The 23,914-nt window shown below is 32.8% G+C and overlaps 1 protein-coding gene across 4 annotated transcripts in view; it reads left to right on the plus strand.

Annotated features, from left to right (window-relative positions):
- Positions 1-21,923, plus strand: part of LOC123701209 (mucin-4-like) — a 30,881-nt gene extending 8,958 nt beyond the window's left edge. Inside the window, exons 4-16 of one of the 4 annotated variants that reach the window (XM_045648606.1) lie at positions 2,965-3,080; positions 4,123-4,298; positions 4,456-5,468; positions 5,771-5,870; positions 7,396-7,539; positions 8,462-8,638; positions 9,316-9,426; positions 16,804-16,940; positions 17,435-17,566; positions 18,735-18,788; positions 19,579-19,669; positions 20,025-20,127; positions 20,505-21,923. In XM_045648606.1, coding sequence (XP_045504562.1) covers positions 2,965-3,080; positions 4,123-4,298; positions 4,456-5,468; positions 5,771-5,870; positions 7,396-7,539; positions 8,462-8,638; positions 9,316-9,426; positions 16,804-16,940; positions 17,435-17,566; positions 18,735-18,788; positions 19,579-19,669; positions 20,025-20,127; positions 20,505-20,556 — 2,406 coding nt within the window. In that variant the 3' untranslated portion in view covers positions 20,557-21,923. The remainder of the gene's footprint in view (positions 1-2,964; positions 3,081-4,122; positions 4,299-4,455; positions 5,469-5,770; positions 5,871-7,395; positions 7,540-8,461; positions 8,639-9,315; positions 9,427-16,803; positions 16,941-17,434; positions 17,567-18,734; positions 18,789-19,578; positions 19,670-20,024; positions 20,128-20,504) is intronic. The other 3 variants (XM_045648607.1, XM_045648608.1, XM_045648609.1) reach the window with 3 other exon arrangements.
- The last annotated feature ends 1,991 nt before the right edge of the window (positions 21,924-23,914 follow it).

Genomic DNA, 23,914 nt, shown 5'->3' on the forward strand with positions numbered 1-23,914 from the left:
CTCAAAAGTTTAGGAAAGATCTTATGCAATTATCCATTTTTTCTTCTTGCCTTATTCGTTTCATTTTAGGCATTTACATTTATATTTGGCCCTCACTAATCTATTCCATTGCGTATATTTGCGATATCTATTCAGACTATTTATAACATCTAGGACATTGCAGGTGGGTGCACTCGATCTACATTTAGGCTTAGCTGTGATGCTAATTGTTTTAAGATTTTGAATTAATATGAATATTTTTAACCGACTTAAAAAGTAGGAGGGAGGTACCCACTTCAAATGTATTTTTTTGGGTCTGTTACCTCAGGACTTTCGACTGGGTTTCGATTTTGATGGTTCTTTTTTTTATTTGAAAGCCTTTTGATTTATTTTAAATTCTGTCTAGAACTGCAAATTTTATCCATCAATACGTTTACGTACATTATATGTCTGGTAATGTTATCTAGTCTGAAATATGAACGAGAATTTTCTTCGTGTTCAAAGAGAATTTAAATGATTCCAGTTATCATAAAGTTTCGTGAAATGTATTTCTTATTCTGTTTGAAGCTTGACCTTTCATCACGACACGCTTTTTCAAGTGCACTCGTGAGATTCAAAACGTAGCAATTATTTTTCTATTTGCTTTAGAGAAGTCACAAAATTATTCGCCTAATTCACATACGGTAAAAGTGTAATACTTGAATGAGAGCAGTATTTAGAGACGTATTTACAAGTTCTTCATTTGTTTTAAAAGAGGTTATTTTATATTTTAAAGGGCAATTATTATTTAGTTAAGTGCGGTTTAAGTCAATGTTCCAAGCACAGTTCCAACTCATATTTACTTTCAATGTTCGTGATACATTGATGGCGTATTCAATACGGAAGTGTTATCGTTAAAGGTTATTGTAATTGCTATAAATAAACAAGGTATAGTGAAGCAAATAATGGTGATTGAACTCAAACATTAGGTAGGGTTGTCCAAGTCTCTGCTATTAAGAGAAAAATATACAACACTATTATAGAAAAATGTATGTATATATAAAATAACTAATATCGGATTATATTATTTTGTACATGCCCGTTATTATCTACAAGTCCTCATTCTAGTCGTGAATTAGTTAGCTTGGGTATTGTGTTCCATTAATTTATTAAATTCCCCATCGCATTACCAAAAGATTTCCCGATAGGTACATGTCATCCATATTTACTCATAATATTAATCATCATCACTAATAATAAATTTAAGATGATTTGCACAGCCCTGATCTATGAATGTTTGAGACCGTTTCGGACGCCAACCAGCTAGTCAATATTTTGTTTTGCGTCACTTCGCGTAAGACGGTAAAATTATCTTGTGATTATGCTAATTTGTCTCCGTTGCAACTGTATTATATGCGTAGATTATGTAGATATTTCGGCGTATAAATGGAGTATGACGTGATTATATGATTATCAATATGTGATAATGTTTAAAATGGGGTAATGCGTATGTAATATGAATGATATCTTGATAATTGATATACCTACATAGGTAGTATTTGCGTATGATTTTTGCAATAATTCGTTATTATTACAAGGATGTTGTTGCCAGAATTTATATTTTCGACATTTAAATACTTCGACAGTAATTGTACTAATTATTACTATAAAATTAATATGCATTTGTATGTTTTGGGAAAGGCTTACTTACAAAATACACAAATTGAAATCTTTTCTATTTCTTTATTTCGTTTAACGCCTAATAATCTACATTCTACATCAATCAATGAATGGAATAGAATTCGTTCAACAATTACAATTTAGTTACATAAAATACGAAACGCATGTCTCGTGACTGAAATTAACTTTCGTTTTCAATACATTCACAGATGGTTATCATGTTACAGTGAACAAAATTGAAGCTATAATTGAGATTAAAAAACTATGTACATATTATATAAATTGAAGCTATAATTGTGATTAAAAAACTATGAATACAAATATACCGGAAGAAAACGTGTTGTGATTTTTTTTTATTTTTTTAGTAATTTATATTATCTGTGGCAATGTAAATTGAAAATTTAATGTAATTTTATAATCTAATTATATTGTCAGTACACATTAGGTATTATTTTAATAATCGATGCATAGATATTTAAACAGCTGTTAATTTATTTGCGGTACGAATTAAACACTATTATATTTATGTTGTTTGTTTTAACCACAATATTATCGGCAACCAAACATAATTTAATAAGTCACACTTCAAATAAATTCTAATTTCTTATCAAGGGATATTGATAATGTTAACGTATTCCTTAAAAATTTAATACTTATGCAGAAAGTCGCGTTTTAAAAAAAGCGCTTATTAATTGTTATATTTAAATATTATTATTTATGTAGACGTGTTCTATTACGTATTATTGTACATACAGACTAAAAAGACTATAACATGACTTATCAGACCGTGACTTCTCATCCAAGGATCTCAAACAGGCTCTTTTGTTTGTGTGACTGACATAAAACATATAGAAATTAACAATATGTTAAAAGTACTCATATTTACCCTAGTTATTGAAATCACGAAAAAATGTGATTATTGTCTTTAGATTACTATAGTGATATTCTAAACTGAATAAAGATGTACTTTCAGGTTATTATTGCCTCCTAATATATTATATATTAAATCTTCTTCATTTTATGTTATACTAGCTTACCGCCCGCGGCTTCGCCCGCGCAGTCAAAGAAAAACCCGTATAGTTCCCGTTCCCGTGGGATTTCCGGGATTGCGTCATTTTCTCGGGATAAAAAGTAGCCTTTCTCGGGCATCAAAATATCTGCATACCAAATTTCATGAAAATTGGTTCAGTAGTTTAGGCGTGATTGAGTAACAGACAGACATAGTTACTTTCGCATTTATAATATTAATATGGATAACAATAACTATTGTATATCTATAATTGTATAATTGTTTCTTTAATCATGTTTTTTTATTCACCATTTCAGCTAGAAGACGAGCTCGACATGCCATCAGATCCAGACCGGCTATCCGACCAATCACGCTTCAAGCCAATCAAGGTGGACTTCACGCAACCTATGAATAATTTTAACACATTCAATAAGTGAGTTTTTAACGTTTTCCTCTCGATTAGTAAATTGATTGCAGTTTATACAGGGTGCGGCTAATGCATCCTTTGAAAGTTCGATGTGAATAAAATTCGGCAATGGCAATTTATATAGATTTTAGCATAATCGATAAACGGAAAGCGCATATAAAAATTAATTAAAACCTTAGTTTTTAACTAGAAATTAGGTAAAATATACGAAAGAAAAATCCTGTGATATAACCAAAAAATATGCATTTACATATTGATTTGATTGTATATGAGTTCATTTCGTTTACATTATTGTAATACCAGCTTGCTGTGAAGTTTGTGCACATCACTCTGTATAAATCTTTAAGGAGGTCAGCAAATACAAGCAATTTAATTACTTGCATATATACAAGATTATTGAACAGGTTTCTTAGAATTTGCAGGATTTATTGATGTTTTATCAAGTTAAAAACAATCTTTACCGATCGTTATAATAAAGTGAAATTCTAAACAAAAAACTCAATAGTATGTTATTCCTGAACAAGATAACTTTCTAAATAGATTGAAAGCCAAAATAAAAGAAGTATTGGTAGACTTTCTGGCTATTACTCAGGATGACTAAGCGTGATACAATATATCGATAATGTGACCACACTTTCGATAATTGCCATATTATGTAACAACAAAGACTCCAAAACTAATACTCACTCAAAACAAATCTATATATATAATTATAAAGCTGAAGCTAAGCAAACAAACTCTTGTTTTTGTTTGTTTGAACGCGCTAATCTCAGGAACTACTGGTCTGATTTGAAAAATTATTTCGGTGTTAGATAGCCCAGTTTGTCGAGGAAGGTTATAGGCTTCATCACGTTAAGACCAACAGGAGTGGAGCAATGCGGGTAAAACCGCAGGGCACAGCTAGTTGAGAATAATTCCATTTGACTTTATATATTTGGGAAAATCTGTAATTTTACGTTTTACATAAACATTTGCCGATATAATCATTGCTTACTGTTAAAGTATAGAAGTTCATATAAGATCATTATTTATTATTTTTCTTATTCAGGGGTCTAACAAATATGATGAACGAAAGGGGAAGTCTAAATATGTACCAGAGTGGTGAATCGCTAATGCGCATGTCTCCACCGAGCCTCGTGTCTTCGCTTGTCATGGAAAATTCCGGAAATTTCAACATGGAATCTTTGGACGGCAAGAAATCATTACCATCTCAAAAAGACTCAGGTAAATATATCACTCAACATTTTGTAAAATATATAATCTGATTATTTTTTTAATCCAATAAAGTGAACAATCAAATAGAATAAGATATACAATTTAGTAATGTACAAATACAATCATAATATGTCTTTAAGCTTACGTTACTTTGTTATATTTTCAGGTGTACCAATGTCAGGTCGCAACAGTATAGATCCAATGATGACAAGCATGACGCTAAGCATTCTAGACGAGAAAGACATGAGCACGAGCTTCCTTTCACAGACCACTTACCCAGACAACGACAGCTTAATAGACTCATTACCGCCCAGTTTAGTCAGTTCCGTCAATTCATCCTACATCATATCAAATTCCTCTCGAGCAAAAGACCCAGAAACGAATATCTTCAGTTCGGCAACTTTCACGAATTTGGAACAATCGGAGAGATTGCTGTCCGCTAGACCGAGATGCCAGTTATACAACAGTTTCAAACGCGATTCAATCAAAAATTCGGAAAGCTACACGAAAGCGAGGGAGGAAGCGTGCCAAATAGACACCGGGAAAGTATTAAACGAGAACTGTGATAATGTCGCGCTCCAGAAAGATTCGCCGAAACGACAAAATGGCGAAATGAGCGAGACCATAACCCTGCACTACTCGAACAACAAATTCAGAAGGGACATCGACGCTGAGAAGGAAAACATGAATTCTACCTTCGAAAAGGACGATGCGTTCTTCAACGAAATGGATGTGCCAAGACCGGTAGAACAAGGAAAGAACAGCATGAACGTGACGCTCGATAAACAGGAGTTGAACGAAATAATACAAGCGCGGCAAAAACTTTCGTTAGCTAGGAAAGCGTTACCTACAGAACCAGACAAACCTTTGCCGAATCAAGTGGACACTTCACCAATAAAAACTATCCAGTTACCAAACCAAACTATAACAGTGCCAAGACAAAGTATGGAGAATGCTTCAGAGTTATTGTCGAGAAGAAAAGCTATGAATAGAGATGAACCGCCCCCTAGAGAGACGCCAAAGCGAAATGCGACGTTTAAAAAGGCTTCGCCCAAAATGAATGCAAATGCAATGGACGCAACGGTGGTATATGTGAAGTCAAATGAAACTAATATTATCGATATTAATTCAGCGACTATGAATTTGATTGATAATGAGGATAGGACATTACAGCAAGAGGTGAGTGATAGTCAATATTCAATCTATAAATAATATGAGCAAAAGCATATGTTAGTCCTGTTTTTAATTATTGCCTCCTCAATAATAAAATAAAGTGAGTTGAATTATGTGATTCAGAAAATTTTCAACATTAACTCATGAATTCATGCCTATATGTTGAACTATAATACAATTTTCAATTTTACAGAGACATGTTGCTTGCAAGAATTTCGATACATTTTTTGCTATTTTCCCCTTTAAGGACATAAAATGTACGCACAATACTTATAGATAATTAATATTATACTTTTTTATTATTGTAGGATTGGGATTTAGAACAGCGGGCGATGGTGGGATCAAGTGAGAGCACAGACACAGGGACCTTCAGCTCGAGCAGCCCACCGGACCTAATTGATCATCCACGTAAGTTTTAACAATTATTTATCCTTTAAGATACTTAAAGAGCTTTGGATAAGTAGTTTATCTCTCGTATATTTCATGATATCGCGCCATTTTTCAATATTTTTCATTCATTTTCAACCTGTAATTTTCGGCATATAAAAAACTAGCTGCTCCGAGCGGTTTCACCCCCGTGGCTCCACTCCTGATGGTCGTAGCGTGATGACATATAGCCTATAACCTTCCTCGATAAATGGGCTATCTAGCACCGAAGGAATTTTTCAAATCGGACCAGTAGTTCCCGAGATTAGCGCGTTCAAACAAACAAACTCTTCAGCTTTATAATATTAGTATAGAAATACTTCATCAATTTAATTGCTTGTTGATACAACAAGGATTTCTTGATGTATTTCTACAAGATCCAATCTTTCCAAATGTTTAAATGGATAAAGATAAATACTGCTTAACCGATTATAAGAATTGTTTCACTAGTATAATGCCCTGCATTTAGTTGAACTCAAATTTAAATCAAAAAGTCTATGGTTCGAATCCAGCCCTGAATCCAACCGAACAAGTACGGAATATATTTAATTAATATATTAATCATATATTTAAAGTAATTTAATCAGCTAAATAAAACCCAAGATTGGCTAGATAAGTGGCGCATAAGAGCAAGTGCGCCTAAATCACATCACATCACATTTGCACTTAGACATGGTCTCTGCCCGCCTGTCCATTTGGGCCAAGAAACTCTACCACAGTCTAATTGCGTGAAGTACCTCGGCTTCTACTTGGATCGTAGGCTCACCTGGAAAGATCATATAAAGAAGAAGAAGACAGAAGTTAACTTCCGCTTCAAAAACTTACTTTGGCTCTTAGGTAGACAATCCACACTTTCTCTAAGCAATAAACTTAGAGTGTACTGCGCAGTAATAAAACCTATTTGGACATATGGTATTCAACTCTGGGCCTCCGCTAGCGAATCCAACCTAATGTGCATGCAAAGGGTGCAAAACAAAATCTTAAGAGTGCTCACAGCAGCTCCATGGTTCACTCGCAACTCTGAAATTCATGAGTACTTAGAAATGCCTACAATTAAGGAAGAAGCTACTAAATACCTCAAGAAGCATAAGCAAAGACTTGTAATGCATCCAAATCCACTCTCCCAGCAATTGCTTAAACTAAAACCCAGGAAACGTCTGAAAAGAGCTAATGTTGATGTTGAGCTACATTAGAAAGGGGAATTAGGGCACTGGTTCTAGTTCTCAAATCGCCAAATTATTCTGTCCAAATATCTGCTCATAGTCCGTTGACTGATCGCAGATGTCAATTAATAAAAAAAAAAAAAAAAAAAAAAATATATATTTAAAGTAAAATAAAACAATTATTGTACCTTTGTAGTTTGTCGTTTTTTGTCACACAATTTTACTATTATCGTGTGCCTTGTAATTGGCGTTTTTATATGTAACTAGTATAATTTATCTTATCAACAGCTGTCAGGTACCTTTTATGAATAAAATAAAAATAAAAAATATTTTCCAACTTCCAGGATTATCAGTAGCCTCCACACCTCTAACGAGCATACGGAAAGGGTCCAAAAATGAACTAATGAACCTACATAGTACTATATCGCCTATATACGATGTGATTGACGACAAATCGTATACAATGACCAAAGCGCCTAGTACTAACAGTAAGTTTATATAATATGTTACTTGTTTTTATGTAAAAAGTGGACAAAATTATTTCGTGTTTTTTTTTCATTTTAATGCTATTGCATAGCTTCTATCGCGGGCCTTGAGCGCGGGGACCGAATCCAGAAATTCCGTAACGAAAAAACCTCACGCTCCCCACTCCGACGGGCGGAGGTGTGGCTTGAAGGCATAGCATGCAAAAGCGCAACCACCCCAGTCCCCGAGTGCCACACGTTTTTTCCACTTTTTTTTTTACGTTTTGAATACTAATTTAAAAATTAAAAGAGGACATATTTAGTTAGCTAAATATTAGAATAAGGTAAATGATATTATGTACATTGTACAAGGCAAAATCGATGTTGTTTACAATTGTTTTTGTTAAATTTCTAACTAATGAAGTTTTCGCAAAATCACACGTAATAAAAATAATTTTTGCAATGTGTAATATTACTTTCTTTGATGTTATATAAATTTATAAAGAATAGAAAAAATTCGATCACGAGGCGGGACTCGAACCCGCATCCTTCGCGCCATTCCGGGGCGGATGCCTAACCAACTCAGCCACTCGTGACCCGCCCGAGTAATCGAATTTGTTCTATCCTTTCAGTTTTATGTGTCTTAAGGGACACACCGGGTTCGAGTCCCGCCTCGTGATCGAATTTTTTCTATTCTTTATAAATTTATATTTATAAAGCATTTGAATGCCATAAAAACCAAAAAATATAAATTCTTTGATGTTGTTTTTAACCGACTTCAAAAAAAAGGAGGTTATCAATTCGGCCGGTATATTTTTTTTATATAACAGCTTATTTTAAGCTGTAACAAATTTAACACTCGATTAGTATTTCGCTGGACAAAATTATTACTGAATAACTAAAAAATAGGACCTTAAAACAATAAAAGCACTAACTTTTACCACAGATATGGAAAGAACATACGACATGAACACAACGGTGATAAACAGCGCTACATTAGTGAAGAAATCTTCGGCAAAACGTGATATTTTGGCGCCAAAAAGCAGTCCAGATAAGAAAATACCGAGCCCAGTGCATGTGAGGACTCCGCCAGGGAAGGTCGCTTCTAGTTATGCTATTCCAGGTATTTTATTTAAATTCTTAGAACTTAATTTTTATTATGTACAGTGATTTTAAAAATAAGTTCAAACATTTTTAATTCAATTTGTGGTGTGGTTTTTTGTAAACATTTCGGAAAAATTGGGATTTTCAATGACATGGAACGAATGTGCATTTTAAACCATTTACAGAATTTTTTCCTTAAGATTTATGTCCATGTCGTGGCCATATCGTAGATTTGCTCATTTCATGAAATGGCCAATTTGGTTTGGCCAGATCGTTAAATCGCCAACGTTTCACGAATTTGGTCATCTACATTTGGCCAGATCGTCGATCTGGCCAAACGTGGATGGCCATTTCACGAAATGCGACCATTTTTGTTTCTTTTTTAAAAAGCGATTCGCTCCTGGCACTCGCCGGCCGCTGCCGCGGCACGCTCGCTTTGCTCGCTCGGCTCGTGCGTTGTTTATTAAAGTCTAACCTAACCTAACCTATATTTTATACGATCTGGCCAAATGTCAATGACCAAATCGTGAAACGTTGACGATTTAACGATCTGATCAAACTATGTTGGCCATTTCATGAAATGAGCAAATCTACGATATGGCCACGACATCTATAATTACAAAAAGATTTTCTTTAATTTGACAAATCACATTTTTTTTGACAAAAACATAATTATAATTTTTGTTATCTTTTCAGCAACATCAACAACGATAATGCCGCCACCGTCCGCTGTTCCTAAGAAAACGAATTTACCCACCTCCAAATTAAGACAGTACAGTTCACATAAAGAACTTAATAGAATACCTGGTAAGTATTTTCATCAATAAAAAAATATAAAACCATAACTGATATATTTACCCTGTTAATAAACGAATCTTTAACATACAGCAAATATAAGCTGTACATGCCAGTAAAAAACACATGTAAAAATATAAAAAAAATGGTTCGTAACGGGCCAAATTTTCTGTGAAAGTGCATAAGCGGTTCAAAAAAAATAACATTATCGGTACAAAAATCTTTATTTATTCATACTCATCCAGTCAGCTGTACATTATATTCTTACATTAATCTATAACTTATTCTATATTTACTTTTAACTAATATATAATTTTAGATATGGGGCTGGCTGGGTTCGATATTAGTTTAAATGTAATAATAATGTACTGCGATTCTACCCAACTGCCTAATTGATGTAGACGGTAGATAATAAATCACTGCAAGTTAACGACTATTAACAAAGTGAGGGTAGAGGGGCTCAGACGTTGTTCATACGACATGAACAACGTGTGATGTGTGGTGTGCGTGGAGAGAAATAAAACGAATGATGGTTGGTTATACACTGACTTTTATTAGAGAAATTACCCCTTTTTATAATAAAATGTAAATAGGTACTTAAACTAAATATCTATCCGATTACAGGCGTCGGATTACTATCTCTAGTTACTAATTAAGGAGAAATAATATGATATTCCAGTAACAATTAAAATAATTAAATATAATATTCTTTATAGTTTTTAAAGACACGTGTGACCTAAATTCCTTAGTGATATCTGATAGGAGTCACATTATATTTATATATAGGTATAAGTACACACCTATACCTAATACCTACATTACATCTCTCTCCTTTTTTTAAAAAAAAAAATATCTAATACATTTTTTTTATATATGATACGGTATTGTTCTATTTTTATGAACTATATTTTCTTTACCATTTTGTAATATTTTTACATTGAAATTCATATCACTTATTACTTTGTATGGTCCCATATAAACTTGATCCAACTTTTCTCTATTTTCTTTTTTAACAAGTAATAGATCTCCCTCTTTATAGTTAATTGAATTTGTTGTTTTATCATAATTGATTTTTCTACGTAATTTGGACTGTATTAAATTTTCTCTTGCTTCTTGCTGGGATTTTTGTAGCCTGTATTTTAACTCAATAGGGTAGTTATCAAAATTGTAAATTGGATCAATTTTATTTACAAGATTACTTGGTATACCACACAATTTACCAAATACAAGTTCATAAGGTGTATATTGTGTTTCACTATGAACCGTTGTATTATATCCAAAACACCAATATTGTAACCAAGAGCTCCAATTTTGAGTTTGGTTGTTAGTTTGAATCCTTAGAAACGCTCCCAATGTTTTGTGCGAGTTTTCTAAAGAACCAATACTTTCGTGGTGATATGCTGTTGATTGTATTTGCTTTACTTCTAACAATCTACAAACATCTTTCATAGTTGCTGAAATGAACTCAGTACCTCTGTCAGTTGCAATCGTCTGTGGAATACCGTATCGTAAAATAAAATTATCAACGAAAGCACGAGCTACTGTGTCTGTTTCCTTATTTGGTATTGGGTATGCTTCCACGTATTTCGTCAACTCACATTGTAGTGTTAGTATATAGGCATTTCCATTAACATCTCGTGTTATTGGACCAACTGTATCAAGAAATATTTTTTCAAAAGCTGAAGATGCAGTGCTAGTAATGCACATAGGTTGCTTCACTTGCTTATGAAATTTCTGCTTTTGACATTGCTCACACTTATTCACAAAGTTATATATGTCATTGTCCATATTTGTCCAGTAGTAACGTTTCTTTATGTTATTCGTCATTCTTCTTATACCAGCATGTCCACTGCTTGGTAATATATGAAAATCATTTAGTATGACCTTTTTGTCATCCATATTTTCTATTTTTACTACACCTTTTAATATGCATATCCGTGGTCCTTGCCACTTATTTATATTTTTTACTTCCTGAGCTAGCTCTTTTATTAATTTTTCATTTCTTTCATTTTTTATTATGCATAATTCTTGAATATTTTCTTTGTTACAGAATTGTTCTAATTCTCTCACTGCGAAAGCTCGTTTCAACCATGATCTAGAATTAGGATTCATTGTAACCATATTCCTTGAAGGTGTATACATAAATGTTTTTTCTTTACTATGGACATTTTCTGAACATGTCTCGTTCTTCGTATATTCGTTAGTCTCCAAATTGAATTCTATCGAATTTTTTGTCCGTTTAAGTATTTCTACGACTCTTGGGTGATCAGTCCAATCGTCAGCTTTTTCATCGTTATCCTTCTTCTTATTTTCCATTTCATCCATCATTTTTCTTTGTTTTCTAGTCATAACCATGAGGCAATTGACTTTATTATTAATAGACTTTAGGTCGTCCGTTGTTAATACTATACGAGATAAAGCGTCTGCAGCGACATTATCTTTTCCTCGCGTGTATTCTATTACAAAATCGTATTCTTCTAAACATAGCCTGAATTTGGTAAGTCGACTCGATGGGTCTTTCATGTTGAATAAGTATATCAATGGTCTATGATCTGTACAAATTTTGAACTTTCTTCCATAAATGTAAGGTCGAAAATATTTGATAGCCCATACAATTGCTAAAAGTTCCTTTTCTATCACAGGATAGTTTCTTTCAGCTTTGTTTAAAGTACGACTGGCATATGCTACTGGTCTTTTGTCTTGATTTGATAAAACAGCTCCAATCGCTAACCCTGAAGCGTCTGTATGAATAATGAACTCATTACTTTCTTCAAAATTTGGATATTGCAATAAAGGCGGGTTACATAGTGTATGTTTTAAAGTTTCAAAAGAATTTTGACAATCTGTAGTCCAATTGAAGTTAACATTTTTTCTGGTTAAATTATTTAAACTTGCTGTAATGTTTGCAAAATTTGGTATGAACTTTCTATAATAATTGGCAAACGCAACAAACCTTTTGACTTCATCTGCGTTTTTAGGAGTTGGATAATTTTGCATGACTTTAATCTTTTCTGGATCTGGTCTTATACCTTCTGGTGTAACGATGTGACCTAGGTACAAAAGATCTTTTTTCAAAAAATTACATTTTAATGGGTTTAATTTCATATTTACTTTTCTTAAACGTGAGAATACATCAATAAGATTTTTATTATGCTGATTTAAATTTCTTCCCATCACAATAATATCATCCAGGTAGACTATGCATTTTTCATAATTTAATCCTGATAATGCAATTGTCATCGCTCTACTGAATGCGCTAGGGCTTGTTTTTAGACCCATTGGTAAACGTTTCATTTGATAATGTTTATCAGCTACAAATGCTGTATATTTTCGGCTTTCTGCATCTAATTTCATTTGATAATAACCCTGATTGAGATCTAAGTGACTAAAATACATAGCTCCTGATAAAGAGTCCAATATTTCGGTAATATTTGGCAATGGGAACTTATCGTCTTTGATACAATCATTTAGTTTTCTGTAATCTAGTACAACTCTCCATTTCTTTTCACCATTTGCTCCTATTTTCTTAGGCACTATCAGTAATGGGCTGGACCATTCTGAAGTTGATTCCTCGATAATATCGTTGTCTATCATTTCCTGTATTTGTTTACTAATTTCCGCTTTCTGTGAATGAGGTAGTCTGTAAGGTTTAGAGTAAACTGGATTGGTATTTTCTTTTAGGTGTATTTTCTGTTCGTATAAATTGCAAGTGTTCAGTCGATCACCCGACAAGTGGAATATATCTGCAAACTTAGCACATATACTTGCAATACTTTTCTGTTCTTCTGTGTTCATGTTTTCTAGTTTCAGTAAATCGAATAACCTTTTAACTCTTTCTCCATTGTTTGTTACTTCTTCAAATGTAAAGCATTCAAACTCGTCTAAAGGTATTATTTCGGGTGTGAAACAATGTAAAACTACTTCTGTTTCCCTAGTATTCATAATATGTATCGATATTTTTCCATTTCTGGCTTTATTCAAAGTATTAGCTATGAATACTCCATCACACACCTCTTTTGAAGTTATTACACAGTTGCTAGTATGGTTCGTTTTTATATTAATTATTTTTTCACATCTGGGTGGCAGTTTTATGCTTGTTGTGTTTATATCTTCTGTTGAAAACATGTCTATTGGTATTGTTGTATACTTTGAATCTGTTTGAAGCGTTAATGTTTGGTTTTCAAAATTTAGTAATGATTTGTATCTCGACAAAAAGTCTTGCCCGAGTATACCGTCAATGTTTAATGGTAATGTTTTAAATATATGAAATTTATGTTCAAATTTTTCATTTTTACATTTCAATGTTAATTTTGTATATCTGTCTGAGGTTATTTTTCCACCAATGCCCTTAATTTGTGTTGTTTTTTGGGTAACTTTGTGTTTAGTATGTTGTATAGCAATATCTTTAATTATAGATAAGGATGCTCCAGTGTCTAATAGAAAATTTAGTTTTTTATGATTTATATAAAATTTTACTGAATTCATGTTGTTATAACTTAATACGAATTCATTATTGTCGAAAAAACCACTTCGGTATCGAGCTTTGCTCATCTTCGTCCTCTTCGTTTTGCGAACTTTGGGCCAAATTTACCTGCTGATGCTGGTTTCTGTTTTTATGAGTATATGGTTGAGTACTACGGGTATTTGATTTATTCCTTCCGTTTGTTTTACCTCGACCTCTTTGAAAATTCCCTTGATTCCTACCACATGAATAGTTGGTGAATGTATTCTTAAATTGTGTTTTTGGTGACCTTGAATTAGTATAGGAATATGATTTTCCACAGTGTCTAGATCCTTGGAGTCCCCGATGATAGGGTCTTCCTTTTGCAAAGAATACTTGGTCAGATGATGGAGAAGTCATCGTTACTTCCTCATCCTTTGCGCCTTGAATAGCGTCCTTTAACGAATTGTAATTTCGTGCAGCTATAACAGTTTTCAATCTATCATTCCGTAGACCATCGGCGAATTTATGTATTGCCTGTTTTTCATTTATGGATTTCAGAATACTGAACGTGTCTGAATTTCCTTTTGATTGTGAGATGGTAAGGTTAACAAACAGTTGCTCGAGCTCTGTTCCAAATTTATCTATCGACCGATTTCCTTGATAACAATTTAATAGTTTTTTCTGCAAAGCGATTTCTGACTTAGTAGTTAGGAGGTGCTTTTTCATGTCACTAACCATTTCTTCTACGCTACTATAGGTATCTTTTAATCTTAATTTCGCGTTTCGTGACAACCGTGTCTTGCAAACAAATTGAATAAGATTTGTAATACTTTCTTTTGAAATCATTGTCACATATAATTCAATAGCATCTATTAACTGCAGAGTGACATTTTCTGTGTCGTCCATTACGGGCAACAGAGAAACTGCCGTTTTTAATTCAAATTCTGGTTTTGTCGACATGATTGTCATAAGATTTTTGATTTTATCAAAAAGACTATCTATTTCTAATGTTACACTTAATTCTTCTACTTTAATTTCTACCACTTGTATATAGTTTTTATACTCCTTGTATATTTGTTTAGCTACTTCGTATTTTTCGAATGCTGTTTCACTTTTAAGACGTTTAATTCCAAACTTAACTAAATATTGCTTAATTTCTAGCAAATCATTTAAATATTTTTGTAATATTATATTAGACATTTATGTTTATTATTATATATTTATATATATTATTTTTTTTAAACATAAGTTTAACTAATATCTTAATTATATTTCTACATAAAGGATAAACGTGATTAAATAAAAATAGATTAGAGGGAAAGGAAAAATTGCCACTTACAAGTATACTGCGAGTCACTGCACACACTAATTGCCACTTTTGAACTGGGTTTTCAAGTTGTGTTTTACTTTTTATATCCCTTTAAACCGAGGCGCGACGTGACTTCAAAACTATTTCCGTAGCTTGCCGCTGTATCTTCTTTGTAAGTCGCTTGTGCATCTTCTTGTAAACAGAATACGCCAATATTATTCCACAAATGACTGCTATTACCACGGTCAAATTGAACATAGTTTCTGATTTTTCCCAGGGTGCGATGTTGTTTGGTGCGTAGTTGTTCTGTCCGCTCTGTGTTATAAATACTTCTTCTTTTTCGACTTCTTTAGATTGCTGCTTGCCCATTTTGTCTTTACCAATCTGCGTATGTAGAATCTCTTTCCTAACTTATTTTGTATAAAAATAATTCTCCAATTCGGTGTAATTCTCCATAATAATTTATTATGAAGCCTTCGGCTCTCCGTATGAAGATGAAACTCCGATTTCAGCGCCAAATAAGGAACGTAATTCTAGAACACTATTATCCGACGCGCTCGCACTGGCAGGGTCGCCATGTGATGTGTGGTGTGCGTGGAGAGAAATAAAACGAATGATGGTTGGTTATACACTGACTTTTATTAGAGAAATTACCCCTTTTTATAATAAAATGTAAATAGGTACTTAAACTAAATATCTATCCGATTACAGGCGTCGGATTACTATCTCTAGTTACTAATTAAGGAGAAATAATATGATATTCCAGTAACAATTAAAATAATTAAATATAATATTCTTTATAGTTTTTAAAGACACGTGTGACCTAAATTCCTTAGTGATATCTGATAGGAGTCACATTATATTTATATATAGGTATAAGTACACACCTATACCTAATACCTACATTACAAACGTCTGAGCCTCTAGGCACAATTCTTACGAATGCGCCACGATTCAAAGGAAAGCGGCGTATAGTATTTGATAGCCAAGCATGTTCTGACAATAAATCTGAAATAGTGACAACCATATTGACAGCTATTTATCCACAAACATATTAAATCAAAAGCACAGAATACATAATAGTAGCTAAACGCTACAGAACGGACACTCTCCGCCTCCCGCCAAAATTAAACACCTCACCCCGCACGATCAGCCTCTAAATGGTCCGCATTTTTCTGCAAGGACGATACGCAACGAAGATTGACAACGTTAATCAAATTGACTTAAAGAAATTTTATTATTTTGGATTTGTGATAATCGTTTTTCGTAGAAAATGGTTAGATATTGTGCTGTTTACGGATGTATTTCATCAGAAAAACGCTAATTTTTTTTTTTACGCTAGTCACAAATGTGCCAACCATAAAGCGTTAACGCACACATTTGCAGTCTCTACAGTGTGACTGTCAAAACGATATTTTTGTATGGAGTGTCCGGGGTGTGTCAAAAGTTACATCCAACAATAAATAATTCAAATTCAAATATTTTTATTCATGAATATGGGTACAATTCATATCTTAGACAAACATAAGTCCCGCCATATCCTGCCTGTTAGGCATATGAAATTACAAATATATATTACTACTACAGCTAAATACATAATAATTTTATCCTGAAGGTCCAATAATATTTCCCGCAGGTCCACAGTTACAGTCCCGTGCACTCGGGCGCACGATGGTGCGTCGCGGCGTATACGCGTCCAACCCTGCGCTCAGTCCAACCGCAGCTGTACCTACGCCGATAAGACGAGAATCTGTTGTTTTACCGCCCCCACAGGTGATTATAGATTAACAAATGTAGTATGCCGTATGGTATTTTTAATACCATCAATAATAATAGATATAGGTGGATACGACAGAAATCCGTGGTTTTACCTCCCCCACAGGTAATTATAGATTAATAAAGATAGATATGTATTTTTTATTACCATAGAATATAATAGCATATTTCCCACGACAGCTGCGCCTGTGCCGATACAGAGAGAATCCGTTGTTTTACCGCCACCACAAGTCATTATTGTTAATAGACCTATTATAATATTTAATAGTAAAGACGAGAATCTGTTGTTTTACCGGTGATTACCTTTCGTTTGATTTATCAAGTTTGTGTCAGAGATTTCGTCTTTATAAAGGTCGTCCTTGATCGTTATCAATGAGATGATAGGATGTAAATGTCATTTTAACAGACAGTTGTTTCGATTTCCGGCTGTAGTACGAAATTAAACATGATAAATAGATGAATGTTTTAATTGTACTTATCTATAATTCCAGAGTGATTACGGCGAGGTGCACGTGGACAAACTGTCGAAGCCCGCTTTCACAGCGCCTCCAGCGCTAGTTCGACAGGGAACAGAAACTTTGAGGCGGGAACGACCGCACAGCCAGATTGTGCCGCCAAAGGACGTGAGTATACACACACACAAACATACACAGTACATAAGGACACGCAAATATATAAATACAGAAACTAATACACATACACACATAATATACGCGTACGCACACATAAGCACATATATTCACATAATTACGCGCGCATACGCGTTGCGCACAAACATACACGTCCACGCGCATATTATTTGCGTGTGTGTGTAAAAATACTACTTCCAAACTTATGAAACATTTCAAACAAAAGCTATATCTTTACATTAGAATGATAAAGCAATGACCAACACACAGATTATGTCAAATAAGATGTATGCAATAATTTCATGTCATAGCGCCTTAATTATTCAGAAATATAGTCATAGCTGACTTACTGTTAACTGGAAAATATGTCCATGCATGAATCATTTTATTAAAGTATTTTGGTAGTATGGTGATGGGAAAATAAAATAAATTTTGATAAAATTGTTTGTTCAATCATGGGTTTATTGGTATATTTTATGTTTTAATTCATACTGTGTCTAATTAATGTCTGTGTTATTTTGTGTCACTTATTCAGCGATTATCATTTTGTGTGTCGATGGATAGTTGAAAATATTAATTAGAATATATCCCAATAAAAAAGGAAATATATTAAAATTGTGTATTTTTTGTATCGTTAAAGTTTTATAAAATAAATTGTATGTGTTTATTATATACACTTGATTGAATTTTCACCTATCCATCGCATAGTACGTTACGAATAGATGTGTGTGTCAATTATTAATATTCATGTAATAATTACGGTCTATAACCAAAATCATTAATCTTTGTCCAAAATTATACATAAAAAATAAGTTTAGTTTCTTATTTTAACATCACGTTTTCAATCTTCCAAAAACTATATCTGTTAATTGCCTGTTAGCAAAGTCTAATCAGTAGATATATTATATTTTCATCAAAACGAATTCTGTCCGTTTTGTATGATAACGAAATTTTTACTGAGTATTATTTTGTTGTCCTTATAAAAATCAACGCAGATGCTTTTTAATAAAAGATTGTTGTGAAGTTGCACATATTTTTGCACATTCCTCAATTATAAACATAAATACCTACTAATATAATAAAGATAAAGCTATAGACCGTTATTATCTATACACATATATATCCATAACGCACACATTAACGTGCTAACATGTGTGTGAAGCTGCGCCTGTGTGCGGGCAACGCGGGCGTCGTCATGCGGAACCAGTATGCGGCTGTAAGTTTTATATTAAAACTATAAGATAAAACTTATTTTTTACTATTGGTAGACTTGTAAGCTATTTTCTAAAAAGAGACAAATTCAACAAACCAAAAATCATTAAAATCCGTTTGGTAGTTCTTGAGTTATAACACTTATAACCATAATTACGGTCTATATTAAAAAATTCTACATCACTATGTAGCTGACACGACTTTTTTATACATAGATAAAGAGATCGAAGAAATATACATTAAAATAAATATAATATAAAAGTTTTGGAAATTATAAAAATAAATGAGCATAAAATAATTTCATTCTCAACTTGATGTTGAATTTTTTATGTGATTGTTTGTTTGTAATTTAGCAATTCGAAAAGTACTTGGCTGATTTTGAAAATATCAATTATTGATGAAACATGCTTGCTTAATTAATGATTTTCATTCATTCCAAAGTAGTCATTCATTCGCTTATATAATATTGTTATCAAGCATTTTTTGTGCTTATAATAATTGTGATTAAAATAGTTTGTCTTTGGGCTTACTTTTTGGGAAATTTATATTATGTGGTCAATAATTTTTATATTTTTATTTTGTTACTTGCATGTTCGTATTGGTTACCAGTTATAGGAAAAATAGTTTGGAATACTAATCTTTATTTTCATCGATTTAACGATCAATGCAAAACTACAACAAACCAAAAAATTGTAAACCCTTATGTGTAACTATTAGCATTCCAACCTTCGATTAAAAATACAGTTAAATTCGTACTAATGTAGATTAATTATTATATTTTTATAAAACTATAGCCTCCCACGACGCGTCCGCACTCATTGGCGGGCAGTTCACAACTGCGCGTCACACGACCAACTTCAGTACCTTCACAGCGGCCGGCACCCGGTAATTGTTTCATTATTTTAGTGCAGACGAATATTAATAAATTTGACAATTTTGCATCAATTTCTACAATTATATATTTTTGTGTTTTAAATATTTATTTATTTATAAAAGAATGTACATTGGAAATAATTTCAATTGTAAATACTAAGTCAGATATTTGATTAGAAATTTGTCACTGTTAATGTTGCGAATAAAACAATAAATAGAAACATATAAAAAATAAATATTTCATTTTTTCCAATTTCCATTAGAATTAAATATCCAATTTCCATATTGTATCACACTTGACAAGTCACTCAACTGATTTTTATACACATACACTAACATTTAATCGTTAAAAAAATGCGTTTTTCAGCAGTTTCCCAACAGGAGCCGGTTCGGCCTCAGACGGGAAACGAACCGCGTGTCTCCGCCTTACCCAGGCCTTCAAGATTACCTGCACCTAGACGAGCTTTAAGGTAAATATCACATTTTATTATATGGTGATATTGTACAGAGAAAAGATTTGTATCTCTGTTAGTTTGTTACGAATTAACAGAATTAAGTGTTTTATTGTTGTGAAGATAAAAATAAGTTTAAATTCACTCTATTATTACAGTATTACAGTAACCAATATAGTGTAGGAAATCACTCGGATATGTTAAAAAATAATGATAAAGTAAACTATTATAATAAAAGAAATAAACAATTTTTATTTTTATTTATTTTTTATTTATATTTCAGATACTAGAATCACAATATGTATGAATAAATAATATTGTATCACAGCAATATATAGGTATCAATAAAAGTGCATGTATGAGTGTATATGTTTTATTTTATTATTAATTTGCAGGCCGCCGTCAGTATACTCAGTGGCGCCGACAGCAGACATGGACCACTATTGACCAACGTGCCAACCAAGGGCCAGTCCCTAACCATTGTATTATTTATAATTTATATTTATATTTTAACTCTTTAAATCCTAGTATACCCATAACATGACTGATTACGAAACTCCTGTGTCTTTTCTAACGTGTTTTTTTCTTAGTAGTATTAATAGTCACTAATGCGACGGCACGACGCCATTTTGTCGCGTAACTATCGACCAATGAACGATGCGATGCGTTTAAATTATTAATTATGTCCTTTTCTTTTGTATAAACTTGTGTATAGATAATAGACGAGTGTGGCGGTCATAGATAATTTGCAAGATGCGTTCGGAAATTGGCAGTTTTTTTATATTATTAGCGTTTGATTAGATATGATAAGATCCTACTACCCGCATTGTTTTTCTAAAATAAATATTCCTTTAATTTTAATAAAATAAATAATTTTAATATTTTTTAACCAAAGTGGGATCTTATTCTTTTGTATACAATTAAACGGTAAACATTCAAAATTTTTCTAGATAAAAATTTTGGTATGTGTGTATGTTGAGGTATGGAGTTCACTTTTCATCGTTTGAAAAGCTATTGACATTTCCACCTCTAAATAAATTATTATTAAAAATTCGCTCTCTGATTAAATAAATTGACGCTCAAAATTTTCCAAAAACTCCACCTACACGATTTGGTACAAATATAAAATAAGATATTATTCCTGTTGTTTACAAAATTTAGTCGGTAGTACGTTATAACGGAAACATAAAACGAGGGTAGTTATTTATTTCATTAAAGACATTCGCATTTTTGCTTAGAGATTAACGTTAGGGACGTGTAATTACGCTTTAGATGTAAATTTATTATTATACAAATATTTACTAACTTTTTTTAATAAAAACCGGAAAAGAAAACAAAAATACGCACAAACAACATTGAAAGAACGAAAGATCTCTCTGTAAGGATGTATTTATTTATGTATAGTTAAATTGTTGTATATTATGTATAGTCTGTTGCTATAAACATACTTTTTTAATCTGTATAATGCCTCTTTTTCGACATATCAATCATAAATAACTATGTAATCTTCTCAATCATATCCAAAACTGTATTCTGGCTTAGAACTATAATCACACGCAATAGTACTTTAAATTTCAATGTTTAATAGAATTTAGACGTTATTTCATACATTACAATATTTCATTTTCTATAAAACTGTATGGATGATTTGCTTCATTTATCTACACATTGCAGTTATTTTGCAAAATTGTTATTAATCTTCAATTCTTCCTTTGACAAAGATATCGATCATGTATTAATTGATTTGTAATAAAATATTAGCATATACATTGTATTTGAAGCCAGTAAAAGAGAAATAAATATTATCAATTTTATACGTTTTTAAGGTTTGATTTTTTCAAAATTAATACCTATTTTATATTTGAATGTGTTTCGTCCGAAGTCGCTTTATATAATTGAGTTGTGCTGTGCGGTTAATTCGACACGTTGTGCCTTATTTAGGTAGACTAAGGGATTTTGTTTTCATTTTCTAATAAATCTTGTATTTACATTCGCTTTGTTTTATTTTTTCGTTTTGCAGCTTTCGTGGTTGTGCTTCCTTGTGTGTTGAATGAGCTTTCAAATTACATTTAAGGCTACACTAATAAAATGTTTTATGTTATAATAATAAATCAAAAAGTACATAATGGACCGCTTTTTAACATGTTTGATCTTTATTCGATACTAGCTGCTCCGCGCGGTTTCACCCCCGTGGCTCCACTCCTGTTGGTAGCGTGATGATATATAGCCTATAGCCTTCCTCGATAAATGAGCTATTTAACACCGAAAGAATTTTTCAAATCGAACCAGTAGCTCCCGAGATTAGCGCGTTCAAACAAACAAACTCTTCAGCTTTATAATATTAGTATAGATACATAAATCCAAAGCTTTGTGAAAAAAATAACAAATTTTCAAACTATTAAAAAAGTTACATAAACAAGAGCATTAACTATACAGCTGTATCTGTATGGCGTGTAATTTGGCGCTGTTTTCTATTACATACTTGTAAAACTTGTGGCCAGGGTGTCAACTGAAGTATAATACCTAATATAAAAAGATGTAACACAACAATGTTTAGTGCACAGTTGCGCGGATTTATCAGCGGCCAAAAGGAATTATTTCTGCCACTGCAAAAACTCTAAAATACATCAGTGGTTTTAGCGTGAAAGAGTTGCTAATATATCCATACATTCTAATACCCCCGCCACACTATGCTCATCGTCCTGCTCCTCGTCCTGCTTATCGCGCTGCCGTTATTCGCCTCGATATTGCCGTCTGGCCACACACTGCTCTACTCGCGCAATTCATCGCGACGCTCTTCAGTTCGCACTCGTATTGCCGGTCCTTTGACTCGCGCGCAAAAGCCGACAAAATAGGGAGCAGTGAGCAGGACGATGAGCACGACGAGTGGCATGACGAGTAACGTGGCCACACTATGTCTCTGCCTACTTTCCTCGTTACTTCCCATACCACTCGTCGAGTAGTGTGGCTGGGGTGTAAGAAACTTTCACGTTTATAGTATTAGTAGGGTTACTACTGAAATGAAAGTGCTAAATATAGGTACCTAACGATTTATTATTATAATAGGATATGCATTCATTCATACACAAATATATTTATATTTTAAAAATTACAACCTATTGTGCAAATATAAGTAAATATCTACAAACCTTAGAAAATTACACAAAACAATTTATGATAGTTTTACACTAATACGTTTCGATATAAACGAGTTATTAACGTCGGTCTGTCACGACAATCTCCAGTGGGAACGAGGCCTTAGCTCTTAGCCCTTAATCGTATACTAAAGTGTACCTACTGTGTACTTGACTCCTACTCGTGAAAAATACGTTGAACATACCCATTCCTTTCCAATGAATAAACCTATCGATCGCTTTATGGAAAATCCAACATGTTTAAAAAGCTTTTGCGCTCGCTAATTTTAGATTAAATTGTTAAATTAGACACTGTATAAAGTTTTAAATTGAATCTATTTTTTAGTTAGTAAGTATCTATGTGTAACGTTTTTGTGTTGTCAACGAATCGAAAAGGTTGAAGAAGTCTACTACATTAAAATGGATAAAGCAGTTTATTAGGTGCACGAGTGGCGTTTTTAACCCAACATGTTATTAACTTTTTTTTTATTTTAACACTTATTTTTTTACTAGCTGTGCTCCGTGGTTTTACCCGCAGTGCTCCGCTCCTGTTGGTCTCAGCGAGATGATATACAGCTTTCCTCGATAAATGGGCTATCCAATAATTTTTCAAATCGGACCAGTAGTTCTTGAGATTAGCGCGTTCAAACAATCAAACAAACAAAGTTTTC

Source organism: Colias croceus, chromosome 21 (assembly GCF_905220415.1).
Source record: "Colias croceus chromosome 21, ilColCroc2.1".
Lineage (NCBI taxonomy): Eukaryota > Metazoa > Arthropoda > Insecta > Lepidoptera > Pieridae > Colias > Colias croceus.